A 26,170-nucleotide genomic window follows, 5' to 3' on the forward strand; every position below is an offset into this window, starting at 1 on the left:
TCCACCCCCAGGGGTGGGCTGTCCCCTCCCAGGGAAAACCACAGAGGACAATGCGCATTCAGACGCGTTGCAAAGAGGTCGACTTCGGCCCTGCCGAACAGAGCCCATATTTTCTCCACCACCTGAGGGGGGAGACGCCAATCTGCTGCTCGCGGGTTGCCCCGTGAAAGCAAATCTGTGCCCACATTGTCATGACCGGGGACATGAACAGCCCTGAGCGAGAGCAGGTTGTTCTTCTCTGCCCAACACAGAAGGCGGTTCGCTACATAGAACAGAGGGCGCGACCGCACTCCCCCCTATCTGTTGATGTACGCAATAGCAGAGGTGTTGTCTGATCTGACTAAGACATGCTGGTCCCTCAGCAGGACGAGGAAGTGACGGAGGGCCAACAGTACTGTGAGGAGCTCCAACACATTGATGTGCAGCTTGGCCTGGCTGACAGACCACCGGCCAGTGACCGCCCAGCCCTGACACAGCGCGCCCCATCCCGTGGAGGAGGCGTCTGTTGTCACTGTGATCCGGCGCGTAACACCGCCCAGAGGAGCGCCCCTGTGCAAAAACACGCCCCTCTTCCACACTGACAGGGCTCTCATGCACTCGTGTGTCACCAACACACGTCTGTATCTGTCACTGTATGGGTGAAATTTCTGGGAGGCATACCAGAGTTGAAAATGCCTCATGCGCAATAGGCCCATGGGCAATGCCACCGCTGCCGCCGCCATCATCCCCAATAATTTTTGGCAAAACGGAGATGTCACTCTCCTCCCCAAAACAAACTGTCTGACAGTCAACTGTAATTTTTCCATGCGCTCCGAGGACAGGCGGACGTGCATGTCCCTGGAATTTAATTCCATACCTAGGAACAGAACAGACTGAGCCGGTGTGAAGACACTCTTTTTCACGTTCACTATAAATCCCAAGTGTTTTAGATGCGTCAAAGCCAGCTCCAAGTGTTGGAACAAAGTTGCCTCTGACTGGGAGCAAATGAGCCCGTCGTCCAAATACTGGTAAATTCGCACCCCCTGGTGGCGCAATGGCGCCAGGGCAGACTCCAGACATTTTTTGAAAACAAGCGGGGACAGAGCGAGGCCAAAGGGCAGAACTTTGAATTCGTACACTTTGCCTCTGAAGGCGAAGCGCAGATATTTCCTGTGCTTCACATGGATTGGAATGTGGAAATATGCTGACTTCAAGTCTATTTTCACAAACTTGTCGTTTGTCTGTATGCATGCAACGAGACGGCATGGCGTGAGCATACGAAATTTCCTTTTCAGTAAATATGTGTTCAGGACGCGGAGATCTAGGATTGGGCGCCAACTGTGGTCTTTTTTGGGGACTAGGAAGTACCGGCTGTAAAAGCCTCGTTCCCTGTCGTGCAGTGGAACAAGTTGAGTAGCACCGTTTAGCAACAGGGAATCTACTTCCTCCTGTAAAATGTGCGCACGTGCCTCCGGGACGTGTGACTGAACCACGCCCGTGACATGCGGAGGGGGACGCACAAAATTTAGTATGTACCCTTTCACCACCGTTCGCAGCACCCACGGGCTCACTGCGCATGCGCGCCATGCCGTCTCGTGTTTGGCCAAGGTTGGGAAAGACTGACAACTGTCGACTCCCTTTATCGCCACATGAGGGAGGTTGAGTAATTTAGGATCTCCTCGCCCAGCACCCATAGGGAGTGGGGAGCGTAGAAAATCTGCGTTTATTATTCCTTAGGGGCCCGATGCCACCTCGGGGTGACATGTTGTGGCTAACTGAGTGCGGAAGGGAAACTGATATGTGTAAAACTGAGGGAGACAACCCCTGGGGCTTATGTCTGGGCACTGTGGAGTGGAGGCCAAACATTGTCTGATAGAGCTACATGATGTATGTTTGGGCAAGGGCAAACATGGCGTGCTTGTGTACACATGGGGTGGTGAATGCTTGAGCACAGTGGTGGGCAAGTAAACAGTGTGTGTGTGTGAGTTCCACCGGGTATGACACGGGGAGGGAAACACATTTTTGGTGGGAGAAGACACTCGTCGACCCCCAATCCCTTCCGCTTTCTGTGCATCCTAGGACTGCTGCTCTCGCTCGGGGGCGCCACGGCGGGGCCGAGAGTGCTGGCGGTTGTGTCGCCTCGCTGGCTACGACGGCTGTGACGGCTGCTGCGACTGGGTAGGCTGTGGTGGCCGGAACGGATGTCGAGTCCACCCCTTCGGCTGGGACTTGGGTGGGCGCGCCGGTGAGGGAGACCCACTCGCCCTCTTGAACGGCTGCTTAATAGCCTCGGGCCGAACAAACTGGCGAGACTGCTGTTGCCACAACGACCGAGGGATACACGCTTGTAGAGCCTCGCGATCCTTCTTGTCAGCCTCGAACTTGGACGCCATGAGAGCGACGGTGCCACCAAAGACACCCCGCGGACTGTCCAGCAGCGGGCCCTTCTCTGCGTCGGATAGCCGGGACAGGGAAAGCCATTGGCACCGGCTTAAGACAACCAACGCTGCCATGTTACGACCCACGGCCTGCGCAGCGCAGCGAGTTAGGCAAATGGAGAGATCCGCAACCTTTCGTAGCTCCGTGAGCAGGTCGGGACACAACGCGCTGCCGTCCAACTCCGCCAGTAACTGTGCCTGGTAACGCGTCAGGATAGCCTGAGTGTTGATTGCGCATACGGCCTGACCCACAGCGAGATAGGCCTTCTCAGCGACAACCGCCTGCTGCTTCTCAGCACGCGTGGGTAGGGCCAGCTTCTTGCCCAATCTCAGGGTGGGGGAGGCTGGGTTCAAATAGCCAGCGACCGCATCTTCAACGGGGGGAAAGGCCAGGTACCCCAAGTCCAGCGCCTGGTCCACCTCCATGAAAGCATCGAAGCCCCAGACAGGCGACCGAGCTGAGAACGGACAACCCCAGAATTTCGTGAGCTCCCGGTGCACGTCTGGGAACAGGGGAATAGGCGCGGGTCCAGGCGGCGGCAGCGCAGAGAAGAATGCCCCATCTAGCAGAGAGGCCACGGGCGCAGGGGGCACAGCCACGGGGATGCCTAGCTTCGCAGCAGCGCGTGTAGCCAGGTCACGGAGCTCCACAGTCAGCAGCTGGCTTTCAGCTAGCGGCTCCACAGGCGCCGACTGGCACGAAACAGCCACACTCGCAGAATCGTCGGGGTCCGGGAGCGACTCCAGGTCATCCGACGCGTAGCCAAATATAACGGCGTCCTCAGCCGCCTCAGGGTAACCCCTGGGGAGTCGCAGGGGTGGGGGGCTAGCAAAGCGTGGTAGCGAAGCAGGAGGGGACGGTGGAGCCGGCTGCCCGACAGGGAGCTCCAAACCATCCTCACACGCCGCCAGCGCAACATGTGGCACTGGCTCGGCGTCTGCGGGTTCCTGGGCAGTCCAGTGGCTGAGTCGCTGAGTCGCTTCCTCAGCCTGGCCAGGTGGAAGGATGAGCATATGCGGCAGGGGTCTTCCTCCTCCAGGAGAGCGGCCTCCGCATGCTCTCTACCCAGGCACTCGATGCACCGCCGGTGCTGGTCCCTCTTGGCATGCGGATGTCGGCACTCAGGATACAAGCGCGACATAACTTCACTGTGAACACACAAAATACAAAGTTAGTATTCGCGTAGGCACTCGTAATTGGTGTACATCGGCTTAAAAGAGTAAATAGCCACGTGGAAACAAAGTCACAATGAATATCAAAGCAAACCAATAATAGTTTGTCGATCCAACTTCAGACGAAGCAAGAAAGAGGTGGAAGACGGCTGGGTCAGGGTAATTATAGCCCTCGCCCTGGGGCGGGCCTTTGCCTGCCTGCCACAGCTGTCTGCCATTCTGCTTAATTTAAGATAAAAAAAATGCTTTGTGGATCGACCCCAGTCGATCATGTCCCATGAGTAATAGGTCGCAGTTCCTGCGATATAGGGAACAATAAAGTTTCCCAGCTGTCAGCCTAGCCACAACAACTTTTGGGGGACTGTTTTTCATTCACCATCCCAATTGCAAATGAGAAAATTACATTAGAATTGTGCTTTTGCAAGATATTGAATTCATTTTCTGTCGTCAGTGACATCATCATGAGGTCACAAGCAGGCAAGTGAGCAAGGGAGGACGGAAGTCTGCATATTGGAATCCACAATTGGAAAAAAGAGTGAGGATTGATTGTTTCTGTCTGTGTGACACTTTCTCCCTGACCAAAGATCATCCTTCAAGCCCTTTATACAGACAGGCAAGCTATCTCTGACACTTTGCTATCAGCAAACAGCTTACTCAAAGCTGGGCTCAGGTCCAACTAAGTCTTTGTTTTGGTTTTGAGAGATATGTGCTGCTGCACAGGGAAGCCGACAAGGGGGGGGAAAAAGGGGTCACTTGCTGCCGTGGCTGGCGGGCTAAGCAGTGTGTGTAGCTACACACAGTGAAGTTGTTAACTTAACACTTAGAGCGACACTATGAACATCTATAATGTGAATGTTACGTACCTACACTATGTTATATAGGCCTATATATTATGTACATCTGCCTTCCAAGATGAGTTGAAGTTGTAATAGCAGCAAAAGGTTGACTGATATGACATCGAACCCAATGGGGTTAGGAATGGGATGGCACTTCAATTCTATGTGAGTCAAGGCAGGTTACAGAATATTTTTGTTAATATAGGATATTATAATGTTTTCATTCAGGCAGTAAGATAAGGGCACCAGGGGTCCTCGGTGTTAAGATTAATATAGGCCTTTAATATTGTATAGGCATCCTAGTGCTCATCTGGGCGGTGTGTAATGATGAATGATGCAACCAGTAAAGATGTGTTCAATAAAGGGGTGAAGCCTGTTAAGTTGAAAAATGTGCTGAGGTTTGAATTAACATTGTCAAATTTACTGTACAAAGACACTCGTTGTATTGCCTCTGTAAGAAAATGTATCAAAGACCCAAATGCTGGCTTTAGTCTCAGGTGTCCAAGAATGTCACCTTGAACATTGGGAACCTTTGCCTCTCATGCTTTGAGCTTTGGGCTTTGGTGCGGTGGTCATTCAAATTTCAATTGCACAGCCATTCTGGAGCTGCATCATGTCTGAGTCCATGTTCCCTTATAAATCTACCATGGCTTTTGTGGCTACCCCAAAAAAACCATGAAAACCATGAACTACTTGTGAGCGGCCGTGGTGTAATGGTTATGGAGTAGGACTGAAGATCAGAGTTGTAGGTTTTGAATCCCGTCCTTACCTCTCCCGACACCTCCATCCATGAGCAAGGCACCTAAACCCACATTGCTCAAAGGACTGTTACCAATACCAAGTAATATCTGCAATAAAAAAGTGTCAGCTGTGTCATGTAATTAATAACTATAAACCATGGTGACCATGGTTAACTTTCATAAAGGTTGGCTAGCCTAGTTTTACTATTCCACCCATACTAATTTCATTTGTACAGGGTCTGGAACTGCCGAGCTGAGCAATATTTAGTGGAGGGAGGGTGTAAGATAGGCTACTGAAATTTGAAAATGAACTCCTATTGTATGAAAGCGCTGATATTTCATTATGTCATTGAAAAAAACATTACAGGTAGTAGGGGTGAACACTGTTGATGTTTGAATGTGCACCCTCCTTCATCCTTCCCCCATTCGCTGATTATCAAGTTTTACATTACATTTCTTTACATTTAGCTGACACTTTTATCCAAAGCACCTTTTATGTACAAGGTATTGGATACAGTCCCTGGAGCAGTGTGGGGTTAGGTGCCTTGCTCAAGTGCACCACAGCCATGGACAGAGGCGTAGGGACAGGCAAGGTTGGGATTCGAATCTGCAACCCTTTGATCAAAGAAGTTGGATATATAATAAGAGGAATCGAAACACACCCACTCAATGCAAAAGCGTCTGCTCAAAATTTGGTCTCCTAAGGGGGCGTTGTCCCTCCTTCTTCTTCTCGTTTCGTGGTGTATGCGCAAGACGTGCACTACTGCCATCTACCGCGCTATGGGGACTCCATTTATTCTCTACCTCAAGACTCCGAAGGTCTCCGAAGATGTCTGGTTCCAGCATACTGCTGCTGGCTGCTCTGGTGCTGCTCCTGCTGCTGCTGGTCTGGAAGAGGAGGGGGTCACGGGGGCTTCCACTGCCTCCAGGGCCCCCTGGTCTACCCCTGCTGCCTGCCTCAAGTGGGATAATCACTATAGACAATTGACTTGCATCCAGAAGTATTACCCTGCAGCTGTATGTGTGCAAGGCTGTGCAAGAAAGGAATGTAGCCATGCGTATTCACTTGAAAAATAGGGACATTCATGGACAGCACACACACACACGCACGCACGCACACTCACACACACACACACACATACACACACACAAAGCAAACACGGCTTAAATGTAGTAAACCGCAAACACATTGTATCACAATGTAAATGTCACAAAACAGCGCACATACTAGTGTCCACAACAGTTAAGAATACGAGGACAGAAATAAACCAGTAAAACAATATTTCATCACTTTGTTGAGTTGAGAACACTTCTACAAACTACCCCCCCCCCCCACACACACACACACACACACACAATTTAAGGTTTGCGTGCGTTTAGTAGGCTATACTGTAGTGTAATATGCTTACACATTCTATCCTGGACATTCTGTATTCTAAGGCAACCCTGACACCTGCTGGAGAGGTTGAGACAAGAAGTGTGTGTGTGTGTGTGTGTGTGTGTGTGTGTGTGTGTGTGTGTGTGTGTGTGTGTGTGTGTGTGTGTGTGTGTTTGAGAGAGAGAGAGCGAGAGAGAGAGAGAGAGAGAGAATTATGCCCCACCCACTCCTTTTGTCTTAGAAAAACAATGTAACCGGTTGGAATTTCACTCTGTTGTTTTGTAGTTGAGATGTAATAAAGACTCCAGACAAGATTGAAGATCCAAAGCTTTAGTGATAGACACAGTACATAATCACCCTGGGGCTTGGGGCTGCACTCCCACTCCTCTTCCCACAGCATACAGAGACAGGGCAATAGTTTTTACAATAAACATATTTAACAGTAGCACCACAGACAATAGAAGTCTGTGGCAGTAACCAAACTTTCGTTGCCTAGCAACAACAGGACTCGCCGCCACCGCGAGCTAGTTCAACCAAAGATTCTCTATTCTATGCATTGAGAACGTCTCTGGTTCAACTTCGGTGCAGCAGAGCCAGACAAGGTAAGCTTCCTGACAACGAACTTTTAATGTAGTTCTAGCTTTAACCTGCTTTCATTTTGTCTCTGAGCATTGAAGGGTTTTAACTGTATACATTGCAAACAAGTCTTATCAGCCGTGTTTGTGCTGAAATGGCATAGCCTTAGGTACATCTACAATGGAAACCACTAGTTCTAGCTAGCTCTGCCCACCATGTTTTCAATGACTGAAGCTAGGTGCTAGCTAGAGTTTGCCTTTGTAGTTCTAAATCAGCAATGATGTCTGTGGTAAAGGTGGCTACCTTCAATATAGTCCTAAAATGCAGAAGGAAATCCTGGTTTGTGTTCATAGTATGGCCTTTGGGAGGACTTGAAGTGGCCCTCGGATATTCGGATATTTGTCGCTGTTGGTGCTCCACGTGTGGCTCCAATAGCTGCACTGGTACAAAAGGAGTAATGGTGTCATGTTGATTCTTCCTGTTTCGTTTTTTCAAACATACCGATGAGATGCATTGTAGTGTGCAAGTGCTTGTGTTGCTGCAGGCATGGCATGCACGGGTGTGTCACTATATTCAGGTGTGTACAGAAGTCAGGCACTCTCAGGTCTCTGTACAAAGATCACAAGGAAGTCTGATTTTTATTGACGACACTTAACCTGTTCCCTTTGAAATGCCACAGTCATGCCAGAGTAGGTCATGTGCTGTAGTCCTCTTCAATTTGTTTTGGTTTTCCGATGTGGTATGCAGACTGACGCAGGGGGTGTGGGGGCGTGTGTAAAGGTGAGCACAGGCAATACATAACCTCTCTGTGCACAGAGTTCACAGTGACTCTGAAAACGGCAGGCTACAGAGTAAAAAAAAAACCAACAACACAGTTAACATACCTCTTAAAGGGTTTAAAGTAATTCTGTTTCCGATAACATTTGGTACCACTCAAAAATAATATACATTCTATTCTTTGGTCAGTGTAACATTTTCAGAATTAATATTGTGCAAATCAATATTGTGCAAATATTTAGATTAATACTGTATATTAGAGGGTAATCTACACAGCATGTAAGATAATATTAATCAGTATTAGTATTTAAAGGTAGGCCTACCATCTTTCTGAGGGCATTGTTCCTCCAGGCACTTGAAGATGACTGCAATGGTGTGATCATGTTGGCCATCAAGCAGGGCTCGAAATTAACTTTTTTCCTTTGTGTCCCGCAATGGTCCCGGATTCCACTTTGTATTGTCCCGAATGTAACCTGAAGTGTCCCCATTTTTTTCGCGCCTAAATAAGTGGTAAATTATGTCCACGTTCAATTTCATGTGTGATTATGTTTTTGTTTTTTTTGCAGTGCAACTGTGAATTCAGGTCTTTAAGAAAAAATTAGGGTGTGTTAAATCATGAACATCTGTGCCTTATATAGAAAAATGCCTTGAGTAACCGTGCACATTTCGTTTTTCAAGAATATATGAGCATGGTGATATGAGGAAATCTGCATTCAATGACATTATATTTGTCAAACTGATTGCTTTATGCACCAATATAGCCTACCCATCATGTAGGCTATTGTAGACTCTATTGCAGCCAGCCTGTTACTCTGTTGTAGCCTATTTAGCCTACAGAAAAAAACAGCTTTCATTTAGTCTACTACATATCAATAACAATTCAGTGTCTGTTTAGCTTTAGTTAAAAAGTGGCAATAGTCTAACCTAGTCTGACTTTGGCCACTGGTTGTGATGGGCATGCCGGTGGAAGATAGCCAGGCCGTGCCCTCCTAGTGATGCAACAGCTTCAGCCAGTCTCGAAGAGATGTGAAAGTCGATGATAATCAGGCTAGGTGGAAGAAGATGCGGTAGGTTTTGGGGCCGCATTAGGAGTATGACAACGCATTGCAAGACGTTTCCTTTCCGCTTTAAATTCACTTGACATTGACATCAAGACAATTTGATAAGTTAACCTAAAAATAAATGCACAAGAGAAAAAACTATGACCGCACACTTAAGCGCGTTCTTCGTGCTTGTAATCAATGAAGTCAAGGTGGACTTTTTCCCTTTTCAATTAGACCTTGGCTAATAGGCATTTCTGCTTTTTACCAGCACAGAAACAATAACACGGATACTTCAACATTAATTAAATAACTGCGTTTGTATGACAATGTTCAGAATATAGCGCCTTCATTTCCAGCCACATTTGAATGAAACTGCTTGGCGTTCTTGGCTAACAACTACCTCTGTTAGCTTGCTTGCCGTTTCCCTAACTAGCCTATTTGTTAATGTAAAGTAATTTACAGGCAGTTTCTGATATGTATGAATGAGGGTTAATCTACTTTAGAGCCAGCTCGCGTTTCTGGTGTTTTGGGCAGATAGCACGCGACAGGTGGCCACAGACAACTGCGCATTGTTTGGGGCTGTTGCTTTGCTTACCTGAAATATTAGCAAAACCGAACTCCATTCCTCTCACAGCTTAACCATGTCTACTGGAATATATCCTTGTTGGCTTGAAAAATCAACAATCCAGAGCCCGTTTTCTCTGAGAGCATTTCTAGTTCAGGGTGAAATGGCATAACCAACGGGACAACCTCTCAGCAGCAGTCCAAAGAAACACGCGCTTGCAGTCGCAGCTGCGAAATCTTAATCAACATTCTAGAACACAATGCGGACGTTTATAGGAAAGTTTTCTGTTGCTATTTTCGCTGATGGTTGGTGTTGAGTTAGGCTAATGTCCCAGTGTGATGGCTTTGCAAATATAATAGCCTACTTTTTGAATCTTTTCATTTATATTATATTTTTGGACGGTCCCGGCATTGTCCCAGAAATGATAACTTTGTGTCCCCACAACATTTTTTATGGTCCCCGGGACGTCGGGACACCGTTAATTTCGAGCGCTGCCATCAAGGGACAGTCATGAGTAAGAGGTCAGGGGTCAGATTTGTAGCCCAAAGGTTGCCATTTCCTACCCGTCAAGTTGGTGAGTAATCAACTAGTGCTCTCAGCCATCCTCTTCCACGACTGAGCATATCTGTCCCACCGCACTGTTCCCTTGGGGCACTTGCTTGGGGCTGCCCCATTGCACAGGTGAGGCAGTGCCATTTCATTGTGTGCAGTGAGCACTGTGTCCTGTGGAGCGCTGTGTCACAAATGACAATGGGAGTTTCCCTGGTGGGCTTTCAAATGTTTCTCTTTCTCCAGTGGTGGGGCACCTATGTCTCGAGGGCCATTTACGGCCCTTGAGGACGTCTTGTCCGGCCCCCGATATCATTTTTAAAAAAGTATTTTTGGGGAGCTTTTTGGCCTTTATTATTATTGGACAGTGTGAGAGTAGACAGGAAATGATTGGGAGAGAGAGATGGGGCAGGGCTGGGGTCATGACCCCAGCCGGACTCAAACCTGGGTCCCCATGGGCAATGTATGCCCAAATTGTGGGGGGCTCAGCGCTCCCTCCCCGATATCATTTTAATGTCAAGTAGTATCACATGAAATGTGACATGTTTCGTTAAATTTGTTTATTTGCACTACAATTAAATGATATATCCATGGGACCTAGTAAAGGTGGGGTCTGTGGTAAAGGTGGCTGACTTCAATATAGTCCTAAAGTGCAGAGGGAATCGAATGAAAACGGTTTCCCCTGCTCTAGGATATTTGTCACTGTTGGTGCTCCATGTGAGGCTCCAGTAGATGCACTAGTACAAAAGGAATAATGGCGTCATGTTGATTCTTCCTGTTTTTTTTTTTTTCTTCAAACATGCCCATGAGATGCATTATGATGTAGTGATAGTGTGCAACTGCTTGTGTTGCTGCAGGCATGGCATGCACGGGTGTGTGTGCTATGCCCTGCACAGCGTTGTGTCACTATATTCAAGTGTGTACAGAAGTCAGGCACTCTCAGGTCTCTGCACAAAGATCACAAGGAAGACTGATTTTTTTGACCCCACTTAACCTGTTGCCTTTGAAATGCCACAGTCATGCCAGGGTACAGTAGGTCATGTGACATGTGCACTGTAGTAATCTTTATTTGTTTTGGTTTTCCAGGGGGTGTGTGGGGGTGTGTAAAGGTGAGCACATACAATACATAACCCCTCTGTGCACAGAGTTCACTCTGAAAACGGCAGGATACAAAGTAAAAAAAAAAAAAAACAGGGTTAATATAACTCTTATAGGGTTTAAAGTAATTCTGTTTCAGATAACATTTGGTACCACTCAAAATAATATCAATGTTGTTCTTTGGTCAGTGCAACATTTTCAGATTTAATATTGTGCAAGTCAATATGCAAATATTTAGATTATAATGTAAGAGCTGTAGAGTTGAAATGACACTGGCCACCTGTGGAATTTTACCCTGACTTTTGACTTTTGAGTCATTTGTCGCTCTCCAAGATGTTTTAAACACTCTATCTGGATATTTCTGTGAATTACCGACACCCCCCCCCCCTTTTTTTTTTTTTTTTTTTTTTTTTTTACTGTTCTACCTGTAGTTTCAACCACAGCTGTCCAGGAACGTATGTCATCTCCCTCAGAGATAGTCTTTGCGGCTCTGTTTTGAGACTGCTCATGAATTGAAACTAGCTGCACCATGAAGATGTTTGTGTTTTAAACAGCGTAAGACAGTGGAAAAAGGAGAATATGACTGTGAGCAACATGTCAACATTGTTATTTTACAGTTCAGTAAAATCTGTATTGTTCTATAGATCAGAAGACGTGCAAAAGTGCAACGCATGAAAGAACGAAAACACTCAAAGAGTACACTCATGGAGAACACAGAAGCCAATGCACCTCCAATTACACTGAGTTTTGTATTGTAGGCCTATGCAATATTTTCCATTAAAACACTCAATATCCATTTCCTCTCAAGCTTTTGTCTCTGTCTAAAATGATATGTTAACCTGCAGCATATTGGGCACTCTGCCAGTAGTTTGTGGTTTTGGCATTGAGAACTGGCTCATTTTGTATGGGCAAGGTTTATTGTTTGGTAACATGTTACTGGCTGTGGTCATTTGACGGAAGCTCCTCCCATTGCCTTCATCTGTCAAAATGTAGCCTACATAAATCTCTGAGCATGCTGAGAGGACCACACACAGTAGAAAGACAGGAGCAGGAGAGAGAGAGAGAGAGAGAGAGAGAGAGAGATTTACTGTATTGGTTGCAACAACGGTCAATAAGCCAAAGTTCAATCTCACAGACGATAAGTGGAGGGCGCTTAAAATACTGAGTGGTAAGGTACTTTTTTAACTTTCAAAAATCATTAATAGTGTTAAAAAATAATAGAAAATACATAATTGTCAATCAGTGATTAATTATGACCTGAAATTTCACATAATATAATCTTAACACTGCAGCTTCTGGTCGTGGAGGAGTTGCAAGATGTCTGGTTCCAGCATGCTGCTGCTGGCTGCTCTGGTGCTGCTCCTGCTGCTGCTGGTCTGGAAGAGGAGGGGGTCACGGGGGATTCCACTGCCTCCAGGGCCCCCTGGTCTACCCCTGCTGGGAAACCTACTCCAAGTTGACAAGCATGAACCCTTTAAGACCTTCCTGAAGGTAAGCTATTTGTTTAGAATGTATGGTACAAGTTATTCATCAACAACTCTGTATCTATGTCCGTCAAAGAAAGAACAAGATGCATGTGATCCACCTTGCATTCCCCCCCCCCCATGAAAACAGCTTTTCCACTGTATTCAAAGTGCTCACTAAACTTCCATATACAGTGGGCTACTTCAGTATGTAATGATGGCCAATACAATTTAATAATTTGTGTCTTTTTCAGTGGAGTCAGCGGTATGGTCCAGTCATGACTGTGCATCTCGGACCACGTCGGTTTGTGGTTCTGAGTGGGTACCAGACGGTGAAGGAGGCATTGGTTGACCAGGGAGATGATTTCACTGCAAGAGCTCCTGTGCCGGTCCTGAACCGGATTGTCAGGGGATACGGTAAGTTAAGAAATGCATACTTTCCCAAAATGTTGGTACTTCAAACTATTCAAACACGTCATACTGTATGTTTCTTTAATAGAGTGATATTCTGAACATCGTTTGCTTCTCCTGAACGTTCACATTTACCTGAAGTTCAAAACCATGAGTTTGTTAGCTTCAACACCCCTGTGGTCCTAAGCAAGGAAGCTGGTTCTGGCCCTGTGAATGGGCTCGCTCATGACGAAGCAGTGCTGCTTTTGCTAGGCAGTGAGCATGCACACTTTGCCAGTTTGATGCATTCTGGTTAGACTTTTCTAACCACAATGCATCAAACTGGCAAAGTGTGCATGCTCACTGCTTAGTAAAAGCAGCACTGCTTCGTCACGAATGAGCCTAATGTCTGTGAAGCTTACAGCTAACCTCATTGGTTCTCTGAGTATATGTCAGTTCTGCATGGAATGATTGGAATGTAGCCTGTGTACCCTTTAGACCTTTACACTACACATTGAAGGGGCATGAGGACAATGATGCAACAACAAAGTAATCATAATCTTGCCTGCATCTCGACGAAAACACTGTCATTGTGTTTAGCTTGTTTGCATGTGTTTTTGTGCTGTGTTAGGTGATGCCAATGATTTATTGAAATGGCGTTTCAGCCTTTTGTCAAGTTCTTTTCGAATTCTGATTCCAAACGGAAGAGAAACATGTGTATGATATGATCATGGCTAATTACAAATTCAGAAAACTGACTGGTTTGAACGTAATTACAAGTCTCCAAAAAAAGTCATGTAAAATCCATGCAGATTTACACCACATTGGCTTAAGTTTTTATGCATTATAATCACACAGTACAACATAAAGTAATGCAACCATCAGCAAAACATACCCATCTGTGTGAATATTTGAAAGGGCTCAGTCACTGTTCTACTCCTCCTCCATCTCATCTTCAGGTCTGGTCGTCAGCAATGGTGAGCGCTGGACACAGCTGAGGCGCTTCACACTGAGCACGCTCAAAGACTTTGGCATGGGCCGCAAGAGGATGGAGCAGTGGATCCAGGAGGAGAGCCGGCAACTGCTGGACAGCCTGAGGGAAACCAAGGGTGAGGATGATAGAATGGACGTGTATAAACAAGATATATACAGTAAAGGACCCCTTATTTTTATCCCTGTCAATACACAAACCATGTGACTTCCATGACACTGTGGAGCTGTTTCAAGCTGGAGATTGCAAGGCGCAATAATGGTTGGAGTAAAGATAACATGGTGTACTAACAAAACAACAAAACGGGTTCTCTCTCTCTCTCTCTCTCTCTCTCTCTCTCTCTCTCTCTCTCTCTCTCTCTCTCTCTCTCTCTCTCTCTCTCTCTCTCTCTCTCTCTCTCCTCTTCCTCCTCATTGTCCAGGTTCACCATTTGAACCCTCTTTCTTCCTGAGTCGTGCTGTGTCCAATGTGATCTGTGCTCTGGTGTTTGGGGAGCGTTTCAACTACGACGATGCCAACTTCCTGCGACTCCTGCAGATCATCTCCGAGGCATTGCGATTCGGGAGCACTCCATTGGGACAGGTGCGAATATCTCAAAGACAAATCAATGGATAAAAGTGATAAAAACCCTTCGAAACTAAAAATCTCAAATTCCCAAAGAAATGAATCAAATTGAAATTATTGTACCTATGTTTAAAAGCCATCATATCAACTTCCTTCTCCTCTCAATTCCCCCAATTCGTAGCCTCTTTGTCCAGATGGGCCCTCTGGAGGGCCTACGCTATTCTCTGAAACGACTTCAGAACATCATAACAAATAACAAGGGCAGTCATGGGTGAGCGGTTAGGGCGTCAGACTTGCATCCCAGAGATTGCCGGTTCGACTCCCTACCCGCCAGGTTGGTGGGGGGAGTAATCAACCAGTGCTCTCCCCCATCCTCCTCCATGACTGAGGTACCCTGAGCATGGTACCGTCCCACCGCACTGCTCCCCATGGGGCGCCACTGAGGGCTGCCCCCTTGCACGGGTGAGGCATAAATGCAATTTCGTTGTGTGCAGTGTGCAGTGTTCACTTGTGTGGAGTGCTGTGTCACAATGACAATGGGAGTTGGAGTTTCCCAATGGGCTTTCACTTTCACTTCACTTTCATATTGATATGACATTACTTAAGTAACAGATTAAGGCTTGGTCATTACAATTTTGGTGAGAGTAGAGTGATAACATATGCTCTCTGCAAAGGGGTTAATGCTGTCTCAGTATCTAACTGGGTTTCCACTCGAACAGCTATGCAACATTTTCCCACGGATAATGAACTATATGCCCGGTCGCCATCAACAATTCTTCACTGAAATAGACAAAATTCGGGAGTTTGTAACGGAGAAGATCCACCAGCATAGGGACACACTGGACCCAGACAACCCCCGTGATTTCATTGACTGTTTCCTCATCAAACTGAACCAGGTAAGTCAAAGTCAAACTCTTTTTTTTCATACTCTGCCTCTGCCTCAAAGGTTGCCGGTTCGACACCCGACCCGCCAGATTGGTGGGGGGAGTAATCAACCAGTGCTCTCCCCCATCCTCCTCCATGACTGAGGTACCCTGAGCATGGTACTGTGCCGCCGCACTGCTCCATTGGGGGTTGCTCCCTTACACGGGTGAGGCATGAATGCAATTTTGTTGTGTGCAATGTGCAGTGAACAGTTGTGTGCTGTGGAGTGCTGTGTCACAATGACAATGGGAGTTGGAGTTTCCCAGTTGGGCTTTCACTTTCACTTTTCACTTTAAATGTTTCATTGCATGTGCTCCAGGAGAAAGATCTACCCAAAACTGAGTTCATCTATGACAACCTAGTTTCCACGGTCCTCAATCTCTTCTTCGCTGGCACAGAAACCACCAGCACAACCTTGAGATATACTCTGATGCTGCTGATGAAACATCCAGAAATACAAGGTACAGTTGGTCTGCGTGCTAGAGACTCAACAGGTGCATTCCAATATGCGACCTTGCATCCTCCACTTGTGCTTTTGGCCTTGCCCCGCCTCCTGGCCCCTCCTTCATGGAGAAAACAATAAAGTTTCCCAGCTGTCAGCCTAGCCACAACAATTTTTGGGGGACTATTCTTCATTCACCATCCAGTTTGCAAATGAGAAAATCACTTTACAATTGAGTTTTTGTGAGATATTGAAATATAATGCTGTTGTCAGTGATGTCATCATGATATATTACTTTGTGGTACGAGGCCACAAGCACAAGTGGAGGATGCAAGGTCGCATATTGGAACGTACTGACCCACACACGATCGCTCACCTGGGAAGACACGCATACGCACACGCATACAAGCACACACATGCACACACACGCACACACACACACACACACACACACACACACACACACACACACACACACACACACACACACACACACACACACACACACACACACACACACACACACACACACACACACACACACACACGCCTAGGCCCAAAGATGCTACACTACATAGTCCTTTGTTTTGCAGATCACATTTATAAGGAGATTGAGGCCGAACTTGGTCAAGAGCGCCCCCCAATGATGGAGGACAGGAAGTCCCTCCCCTTCACGGATGCTGTCATTCACGAGGCTCAGCGTTTCCTGGACGTCGTCCCCCTCAACCTCCCCCGCTACACCACCAAAGACATCCCTTTCAAAGGCTACGGCATTCCCAAGGTAGGTTAGCACAGCAGCTACGGCATTCCCAAGGTAGGTTAGCACAGAGAAATTAGAACACAGAGGAGAAGGCTCAGTCTCATTGGTTCCCATTGTAGCCAGTTAGCTTTGCATGCATTCTGCAGTAACGAGCGTAGGCCAGTCCTTCATGTGGGAAAATGTATGGAATGGAAAGGGGAACCCATGCTAAATACATTGCTACTGCCATTTCCATTCACAAATATTATCAACAAAACATTCCTGGTAAGCACTATGACTGTTGTTTAACAATAGGCTGTATTGACAAATCATTCAGGTGTGTAGTTTTACAGCTGGTTAGAAGATTTCAACCTGTACTCGCTAGCATCGTGCTAATGTTTATGGGTTTGGCCCCATAATAATTGAGCTTTGTGACCCAGTATATAATAATCTAGTGGCGCAAAATAATCGAAACGCTACTCAAATGGGGTCTTATTATTTCTAGCTTCGAACTTAATATTAATATTTCAGGACAAAAAATTATAAAAAATCACAAAAATTATAATGGTAAAAAACTCCATTGACACCCATTCATTTTGCACTGTCCCGTGGTTAGGGTTAGCCAATTGTGGCTAATAGGAAGTTCCGTGAGTGAACAGCCCCTGGGTTAGCACAGACGCTACGGCATTCCCAAGGTAGGTTAGCACAGAGGCTACGGCATTCCCAAGGTGGGTTAGCTAAGAGGGGTTAGGGATGCAACACCAATTGTTGTTAGCTGTAGCCTCTTTGTGCAGATGAGCCCGCCAATATTGCTATGACGTTGCCCTTACCAAAAGCCTTGTGCAACAGATTGAGACTTGGCCATTACAATTTTGGTGATGGTAAGGTTATAATAGAGGTTCTGTGCAAATGGGTTAAAGAGGTACCTCCTGACAAATATTACATTTGGCCTCTCCTATGATGTCATGGCATGATTTTGTCTTTAGTGTTAAATGTACACTGTGTGAGATTTTACAGAATTCATGCTGCCCATTAATTCGCTAATGTTACCTTTTTAATGAATACTTACCACCACCATCAAAGTATTCATTATGACTGGAAAAATTGATTTTTTCATACATGAAAAGGGGGATCTTCTCCATGGTCCGCCATTTTGAATTTCCAGAAATAGCCATTTTTAGCTGCAAAAATGACTGGACCATACTAGAAAATATTAGTTTATTACGTAGTAAACTTTCATGTAAAGATTTGGCAATAGGCAGCCCAGTTTCAATGAGCAGCATAGTTGCAGTACCTTTTTTGACCATTTCCTGCACAGTGTCCCTTTAAGAGAATGCGATGCAAATCAGTTCAAAATACAGGGAGCATGGAGAGGTGCACAACCCATCAATTGAAACGAGACAAAAAATAATATTTTGAGGGTAACAGAAAAAAATAGATTGCATTCTCACAGAAAATGCTGGAAGCGGGCCTGCCTTTTGAGGCAGAGATGAGCAGTTTTATTTTTGATATCTCTATACCTAAATTAAAAACACACTACTATTGAGAAAACAAAGCTAAAAGAAATGTTGGAAAAATCCATCCACCCAGTCAGAAGTTATGAGCCAAACAATTCAGCCATCTTGGATTCAGCCATTTTGAAAGTGTTGTAGCTCCGTGTTTTGGGGATATACTAAATGACATATACATGCTATTTTAAGTTGGCTAAGGAACACTGCATATGATATATTTTTGAAAATCAACATGGGTCTGAGTGGAATTCAAACTCACAACCTCCATATCTCTAATCCAGCACCTTTGCCATTGACAATAAATGGCATACATGCTATTTTAAGTTGGCTAAGGAACACTGCATATGATATAATTTTGAAAATCAACATGGGTCCGAATGGGATTCAAACTCACAACCTCCATATCTCTAATCCAGCACCTTTGCCATTGACACTGAATGACATACATGCTATTTTAAGTTGGCTAAGGAACACTGCATGTGGTATAATTTTGAAAATCAACATGGGTACGAGTGGGATTCGAACTCACAACCTCCATATCTCTAATTCAGCACCTTTGCCATTGATACTAATGACATACATGCGATTTTAAGTTGGCTAAGGAATAGTGCATATGATATAATTTTGAAAATCAACATGGGTCAGAGTGGGATTTGAACTGACAACCTCCATATCTCTAATCCAGCACCTTTGCCATTGATACTAAATTACATACATGCTATTTTAAGTTGGCTAAGCAACTCTGCATATGATATAGTTTTGAAAATCAACACGTGTCCAAGTGGGATTCAAACTCACAACCTCCATATCACTAATCCAGCACCTTTACCATTGAGCCAAACAGCTAGCTGTCATGCACATTCCAGCAAGACAATATCACATTGCATTGAAGAGCTGAATAATAGACTTCTAGAGTGGGTAGTGCAGCTGTTCGTTAAGAATAGAATGTTGAGAGAAAGTGACAGTTGAGATGGAACCCTTTATTGGCCTTTATTGAAATCTCCAAGCTAAGCGGATTGTTTTAGTGTTTGAACGGTGTCTCTATCTCGAAAGGCCTAGGAGGAGAAGCGGTTTCTATTTTTACTGCCCTGCACAAGAGAAGCAAGCATAACTAGATTGCATTCTCGCAGAAAATGCTGGAAGCGGGCCAAGCAGCTGCCTGTCAAGAGCATTCCAGCAAGACCATATCACATTGCATTGAAGAGCTGAGCAATAGACTTCTAGAATTGTAGTGCAGCTGCTCGTTAAGAATAGAATGTTGAGAGAACGTGACAGTTGAGATGGAACCCTTTATTGGCAGCCCCTGTTCAGATTGTCTGTATGGCAGTTAATATTGTACTCTAAGGCAGAGGGCAGAATCACAACAGTTTCTAGTTTTTAGCTTGCCGTTGCAAAAAACTTTCCACAGATTGTCAGACGTGTGATCTATAGGTTAAAAGGTTCAGTCACAAATGGACCTCTTGTTGCAGATGACCTGACCTCTTCAGAAAGGCACTTCAAGAATCAATAGGACACAGCCATTGGGGGGTTTTACACACCTGCCATTTAAAAAGTAATGGGAGTTGGGACATGATATTTTCACCGTTTAGAGACATCTCATAAAGCTCCCTAACAATGCGTCAACTAAACTTCTAGGTGAAAGTGTTGATGTTTTATGAACAAAAAACCCTCCTACACTCTGATCTGTAGAGTGGCGGAACCTTCGTTCATGAGCATTCTACCATTGTTTTCTATGGAGACCCAAACTTGCACAAAAGCGCAGAAAACAGAAAAACGACAAGGGGTATGGACACACAACGCATTTTTTGAAATCTCCAAGCCGAGCCGATCATTTTAGTGTTTGAATGGTGTCTCTATCTCGAAAGGCCTAGGAGGAGAAGCGGTTTCTATTTTTACTGCCCTGCACAAGATAAGCAATAATAATAACTAAACAGGACTTAGAGATTACTATAAGCATGGCAAGCCCGCTTAATAAAGTGTACTTAGAGATTACTATAAGCGTGCCAAGCCCGCTTAATAATAATAAACTGTACTTAGAGATTACTATAAGCGGGACTTGCTCTGCAAGCCCGCTTAATAAACTGTATTTCACTGATTCTTGAGAAAGCGGCTAAAACATGTCTCTGCAATAAACTGCCAATTCTGTTGAAAATAAACAACATTTTCATGAACAAAATGAATCCAGGTAAAGACACAGGGGTCTGTTACATAAATGTACAGTCGTTTGAAATATTTACGTGTAATTTTATTACTTTTCATGGCTATAAACCTGCCCACACCCTGTAAAAACAGTTGTCCCAAGGACAGACATCATCATTTCAATTGACTTAAAATGTAAAAATCACTGATATTATTGAATAATATCACCATGATGTGAAAGTCCATATTGAAGTGGTTCTGCAGATATGCACATAGTGCGTGTAAAGCAATATTTACTACTATTTTCTGATTGCTCAAAGTGTGTCCAGCATAAATTTGTTTGGACACTGGTACTGTCCCAACCATAAACTGTCAACACCGTCGGGGGTTTTAATAGTATTATTGTTACATTAATGTTAATTATATATACTTTTTCAGAAGCGTCATGAAGCCCCTAAGAAACAGAGCGAAAACGAAGTGGCTAATGTGAGCAAAAAATGCACAATATGTAAAAGAATGTTTTTTTGTCTCACACCGTCAGATGTCACCACCGTCAGATTTTGTTCCGCTCATCATCTTGTTCCATATTTTACTAAATTGTGCTGGTTAATGAAACATTACCAGACATGTTAGTAATAATTATGAGGGTTTTTTGTCACAAAACCTGACGGTGGTGACATCTGATGTAGTTCACAAAAAAGCATGTGTTTTACATGTTTTTGACAAGTTTTAAGAATATGCTTCCAATAAGTATCTACAATTATGTTGTATTGTAAAAGTAATTCACTTACATAGTAAACTTATTTTTTTACTTCTAATTCTGTCTGACGCTGGTGACAAAACCAAGAAAGAGCCCATTTTATGAAAAAATGTAAAACATGGGGAGCTTGGCCAATACATTCACTGCACAGCCAAGACGTTCATCTATGATAATACACCTCTATATTTTGGATTTGAACAACTTAAAACCTGTTTATGCCACATTTTCAATAATCTAGGCCTACTTCCTAGAGTATCTAACAAATGAAGAAAAAACACATGCACAAACATACTGTGCACACACAAAAATAAAGTGTTTATGCTAGATGTCATTGACTTGAGAGGGCTATTTATTTTGCTAAATGTAGGTAATAATTAGGTCACTTTCACCACCTTCAGATTACTGTCACCACCGTCAGTTCTTAAGTCACCACCGTAAGAAGGAGTTTTGGACATTTTAAATGAATGTGCTTACAAAATTTTCCTTTGTAGTTGTTGAATTGTTGAAGTAATAGCAAATTTAAGCCTACACGAATATTTGTGAAATTACAAAAAAAATTTTGATCTATTTAGCCATTAAGTAAGCATTGTCTGACAGCACATATTTTTAAATTAGAACACATGAAGCAGTATTAAAATAGAATGAAAGTGAATTTTCAACATTTAAAGGCGTATGTGTGAACCAAAAAACATACACAATCACTTAAAAACTCCAGATACATATGCAACCAAATCAATACACTTTTTATTGCTTTTAATTGTGTCTGACGGTGTTGACAAAAAACAAGGTATGATTGGAGAAAAACCTGATTTCTGAAACAAATGGAAAATGGGGAGATTGGCCTTGTGCATTTCTGAAAAGCCAAGACCTTTGTCTACGAGGATATACCATATTATTTTGTAATTCACTTCGTTTTTTTCTTTCAAGATTACAATCTGTTTTAGCCACTTTCTCAAGAATCAGTGATTTACAGATTACTATAAGCGTGGCAAGCCCGCTTAACTAAACAGGACTTAGAGATTACTATAAACTTGGCAAGCCAGCTTAATAACTTACCAGGAGTTAGAGATCACTATAAGCGTGGCAAGCCCGCTTAATGAAAGAAGTTCCAGTTAAACAACATCGACATGTGGTGCCCTTGTAAAAAAAAAAGTACTATCACAGATAGAATGGTAATTTCCATTTATATGCTAAGCGCACATTCATAAGACTAGTGACGTTGACTAGATATGTTAACCATGACCTCCAAAGCTTAGACAGTTGTCCTAAATTTGCGTAGTGGATACACAGCCATTCTTGTGTACCCCCTTGCATATCTGAATGTATTGATCTCCCAGATTGAAATATCTATCATACACACCAGAGTGGGTATTGCAACAATGCAATTGAAACTGTGCTGTCTACTGCCAAATTTGATCTTTTCATTTGACCTTCTACTAAATAATGGGGTAATATTTACTACTATGACCAAAGTTAAGTAAGTTAAGTAAGTTTGCACCTATAAAATGTCTATTTCGGGGAATGGCAGAGGATGAAGAAGATCCCCCTTTTTATGTATGAAAAGTGCAATTTTCCGAGTCATTTTGAATACTTGCGGCGGGAGGTATTCATGAAAGAGTTAACATTTGTTAATGGGCAGCATGACTTCTTCAAATGAACTACAAAAATATGACACAGTGCACCTTGAAATAAGTGTTTTCTTTGGCACTTAATCACTCTGTGGTTGTAAAACTTAACTGACTGTAGAGTAGAGTAGAGTAGAGTAACTTTATTGATCTCCGAGGGTAAAACCTGAAGCGATAAACCTATGTTGTACCTTTTATTTATGAACTTAAAGCATCATAACTCTTTTCTCAGGACACCGTAGTGATTCCCTTGCTGCACTCTGTGCTCCGGGATGAGAAGCAATGGGAGAACGCCTGGACCTTCAACCCAGACAACTTCCTGGATCAAAATGGAAACTTTAAGAAGAACCCGGCCTTCTTTGCCTTTTCTGCAGGTATGGGAAGCGGCACCATCACTTTTTTCTATTATACAATGTTATACAATAAGAATATAAACGTGAAAAAAGAGAAGCAGTTTGCAATTCATCCACCATTAATGTTTTTTGGAATATTGAGAAAATTATGGATCATATTAGTTCTTAAAAATGTTGTTAAAATAGGACTTCTTTTTGCTTTGCATCACAGAGTTCTTTGTCATCACTTTGATATTATTTCCGCAGCAGTAGTCACTGTTATAACTTACAAATGTAAGTTGTCATGAAGCGCTGAAGCACAGATGTATTTGGTCTTGAGAATATTACCAAGCAAGCACCATACTGTATCTACACCATCACCTAATGGGTTAAACGTTTCACCACTGAAACTGTTGTCCCAAGCTACCCTTTGCCCTTATCTTCATTGGGGCAAAGTGCTGTTAAGTGCTGTTTAATACTAAACGTACGGGCAGGGCGGGATTAAGCCAATGTGGTGCACCCTTTATACATGTGTTCGCCATGTCTGTAAATGTTGTGAGGAGGGGCAAGACACTGGCAGCCAAGTGAGCTGTTTTTTGACCGACAGCGGTTTCCAACAATCAGAGGTTGAGTTGTACGCAGCTAGTTTCGCACAGTCAGGTTAAAACAAAAATGTAGAACCCATGTATAAAGAATGTTTGTTAAATTTGTGTCTTGTGGTGCCCCTGGTTGGTTGGTGCCCCTTGGCACTGTGCTGCTGGCCCTTATGGATAATCCAGCCCTGAGTATGGTTGGGATAGAGAAATATCTAAATATTTCCTTGCTCAAATAACTCAGTTTTCCCAACAGCTATTGGTTAAATCTAGCGTGCAAGTACATAGATACTGGTATTTGTTGGATAAAAATGAGTAAAGGAAAATGCAAAGACAGTGTATAGCATCTGGTCATTTGCCTTGTGTAGCATGTGGCTACAATAATATCCTACCTCTGAAACAAATCGAGTGAATATGCAGTATAAGTTTACCCCTATAATGTCAATGGCACACTAGTAATGTAAATATGCAGCAACAGCAACAGAGTAAATAGCAAATACGCATAGATCATTTTTTGTAAAACAATGGGTGCTTGCCATCGTTGTGTGTGTGTGTGTGTGTGTGTGTGTGTGTGTGTGTGTGTGTGTGTGTGTGTGTGTGTGTGTGTGTGTGTGTGTGTGTGTGTGTGTGTGTGTGTGTGTGTGTCTTCTCAGGTAAGAGATCGTGTGTGGGTGAGTCTCTGGCACGGATGGAGCTCCTGCTATTCCTGGTGTCCATAGTGCAGAAGTTCCACCTCAGCACCCCCGGAGGACCCTACAGTCTGGACACCAAACCAGAGTTCAGCAGCTTTGCGAACGTCCCACGTCGATACCAGCTCATCGCCACCCCCCGGTGCTGAGCCCCGGTACTGCAGGATAGGGCCCACTAACGCAGAGCTGATGCATCACCCCATACATACAGACTTACCGGAAACCCTCTCCACAGAATGGAAAACAGTTGAGCTACCAAGTCATCGGTACCAAGCCACTACAACGCACAACTGCCCCTATGTAGGGGTTACAGTTATAAACCTTCTCCACCTGTCCAATTGTACGTATATAACTATCAACAAATTTATTTTACTCACAGACCAGACTTTGTGAATAATGTAGCATTTTGCACTATTATCTCTTTTGTGAAACACATCACTTTGTCACGATGTCCAAGTAGCTACCTACCAATTTGCAAATTTGAAAAAGAAGAAAAGAAGAAACCCTCGCAATAGAAAATAGTCTTGTCGCTGTTGTCATGTCGCTGATTTACCCGTTGAGGTGAGCTACCAAGCAACTACAGGGGTTAGAGTTGGGATTCCTCTCAAAATAAATGTAAACACGTATGTATGTGATGCATATTTTTTGCCTGATATGAGGTGACCTATAGATAATAAATAATTATTATATTTTCTTACTTCTATACTTCCCCAATTGTTTTTGATGAATGATACAGTTCATGGGTGAGCGGTTAGGGCGTCAGACTTGCATCCCAGAGGTTGCCGGTTCGACTCCCGACCCGCCAGGTTGGTGGGGGGAGTAATCAACCAGTGCTCTGCCCCATCCTCCTCCATGACTGAGGTACCCTGAGCATGGTACCGTCCCACCGCACTGCTCCCCATGGGGCGCCACTGAGGGCTGCCCCCTTGCACGGGTGAGGCATAAATGCAATTTCGTTGTGTGCAGTGTGCAGTGTTCACTTGTGTGCTGTGGAGTGCTGTGTCACAATGACAATGGGAGTTAGAGTTTCCCAATGGGCTTTCACTTGGAGTTTCCCAATGGGCTTTCAGGTATAATTTGTGACATATAGCGGGTTGGGGGGTTGGAGTTTGGGTTCCTTTTCAAATTAATGTTAATATGTATGTGATATACATTAAGTTACCTGGCATAAGGTGATGTAGTTTTGTCAAGTGGTGACCTATAAATAATAAATACTTTCATATATTGTCTTACTTATGTCTCTGTCTAAATGATATGTTTCTACTATACAGTACTTATTTACAATTGTTAGTTAGTGATGTAATTAGTGATGTAAATTGTGCTATGTAGAATTTTGGGTGGGGGCTGGGGGCGTTATGTGTCGTTTTTGTTCAAAGTGGCCAAAGATATACAGGATGATCAAGACACATTGGGCAAGGCTGCAATAACCTGTTTCCCAAGCACACCTTTTGGCCTGTTACACTGAATAGGACATTGAATGGATGAATGAATGAATGAAACCTTTACTGCCCAGATTGGGGTTTGTCAGGAGCCAATATACAGTACACAGAAGAAAGCAACACATAGTCAGACTTGCACAACGAAAAAAGCAAACAAGTGTGAAGACATGTGAAGGAAGCAGAACCATGTTAAAAGGAAGCGTTGGAGCTTTGGATTTACATCCAGTACATAATAAAAACCGCAGTGTTAATTCAACAATTAGGGGTTCCATTTAACATCTTCTATAGTGTATTTAGTCCCAGGGTTCTCACCTGTTGAACTAATACAGTGGTGTAGTCTACATAGAACACAGGTATACGGAGTATACCACTTCTAAATTTCAGGGATTTCAGTATACAGACTTAAAATTGATTGAT

The 26,170-nt window shown here is 44.1% G+C and overlaps 1 protein-coding gene across 3 annotated transcripts; it reads left to right on the forward strand.

Moving 5' to 3' along the window:
• The first annotated feature begins 7,036 nt into the window (after window positions 1-7,036).
• Window positions 7,037-25,546, forward strand: LOC134454613 (cytochrome P450 2A5-like). 3 transcript variants are annotated; one of them, XM_063205705.1, is made up of 10 exons: window positions 7,037-7,146; window positions 12,445-12,643; window positions 12,870-13,032; window positions 13,965-14,114; window positions 14,418-14,578; window positions 15,280-15,456; window positions 15,804-15,945; window positions 16,520-16,707; window positions 22,933-23,074; window positions 24,279-25,546. In XM_063205705.1, the coding sequence occupies exons 2-10, from the start codon at window positions 12,470-12,472 to the stop codon at window positions 24,461-24,463; spliced, it is 1,482 nt and encodes a 493-aa protein (XP_063061775.1). In that variant the 5' UTR covers window positions 7,037-7,146; window positions 12,445-12,469; the 3' UTR covers window positions 24,464-25,546. The 3 variants fall into 3 exon arrangements, with proteins under 3 accessions (XP_063061775.1, XP_063061773.1, XP_063061774.1); XM_063205703.1 differs by lacking the exon at window positions 7,037-7,146 and adding an exon at window positions 12,174-12,320; XM_063205704.1 differs by lacking the exon at window positions 7,037-7,146 and adding an exon at window positions 12,174-12,320 and having other exon boundaries at window positions 12,460-12,643.
• The last annotated feature ends 624 nt before the right edge of the window (window positions 25,547-26,170 follow it).

The sequence above is a fragment of the Engraulis encrasicolus genome, chromosome 8 (genome assembly GCF_034702125.1).
Source record: "Engraulis encrasicolus isolate BLACKSEA-1 chromosome 8, IST_EnEncr_1.0, whole genome shotgun sequence".
Classification (NCBI taxonomy): Eukaryota; Metazoa; Chordata; class Actinopteri; order Clupeiformes; family Engraulidae; genus Engraulis; species Engraulis encrasicolus.

Excerpts from the sequence above, each read along its gene's own strand:
- LOC134454613 (XM_063205705.1), top strand. The coding sequence starts at position 12,470 with ATGTCTGGTTCCAGCATGCTGCTGCTGGCTGCTCTGGTGCTGCTCCTG. Across the intron at positions 14,115-14,417 it reads CAGCCTGAGGGAAACCAAGG|GTTCACCATTTGAACCCTCT; the intron begins GTGAGGATGATA and ends CTCATTGTCCAG. Across the intron at positions 16,708-22,932 it reads AAGGCTACGGCATTCCCAAG|GACACCGTAGTGATTCCCTT; the intron begins GTAGGTTAGCAC and ends CTCTTTTCTCAG.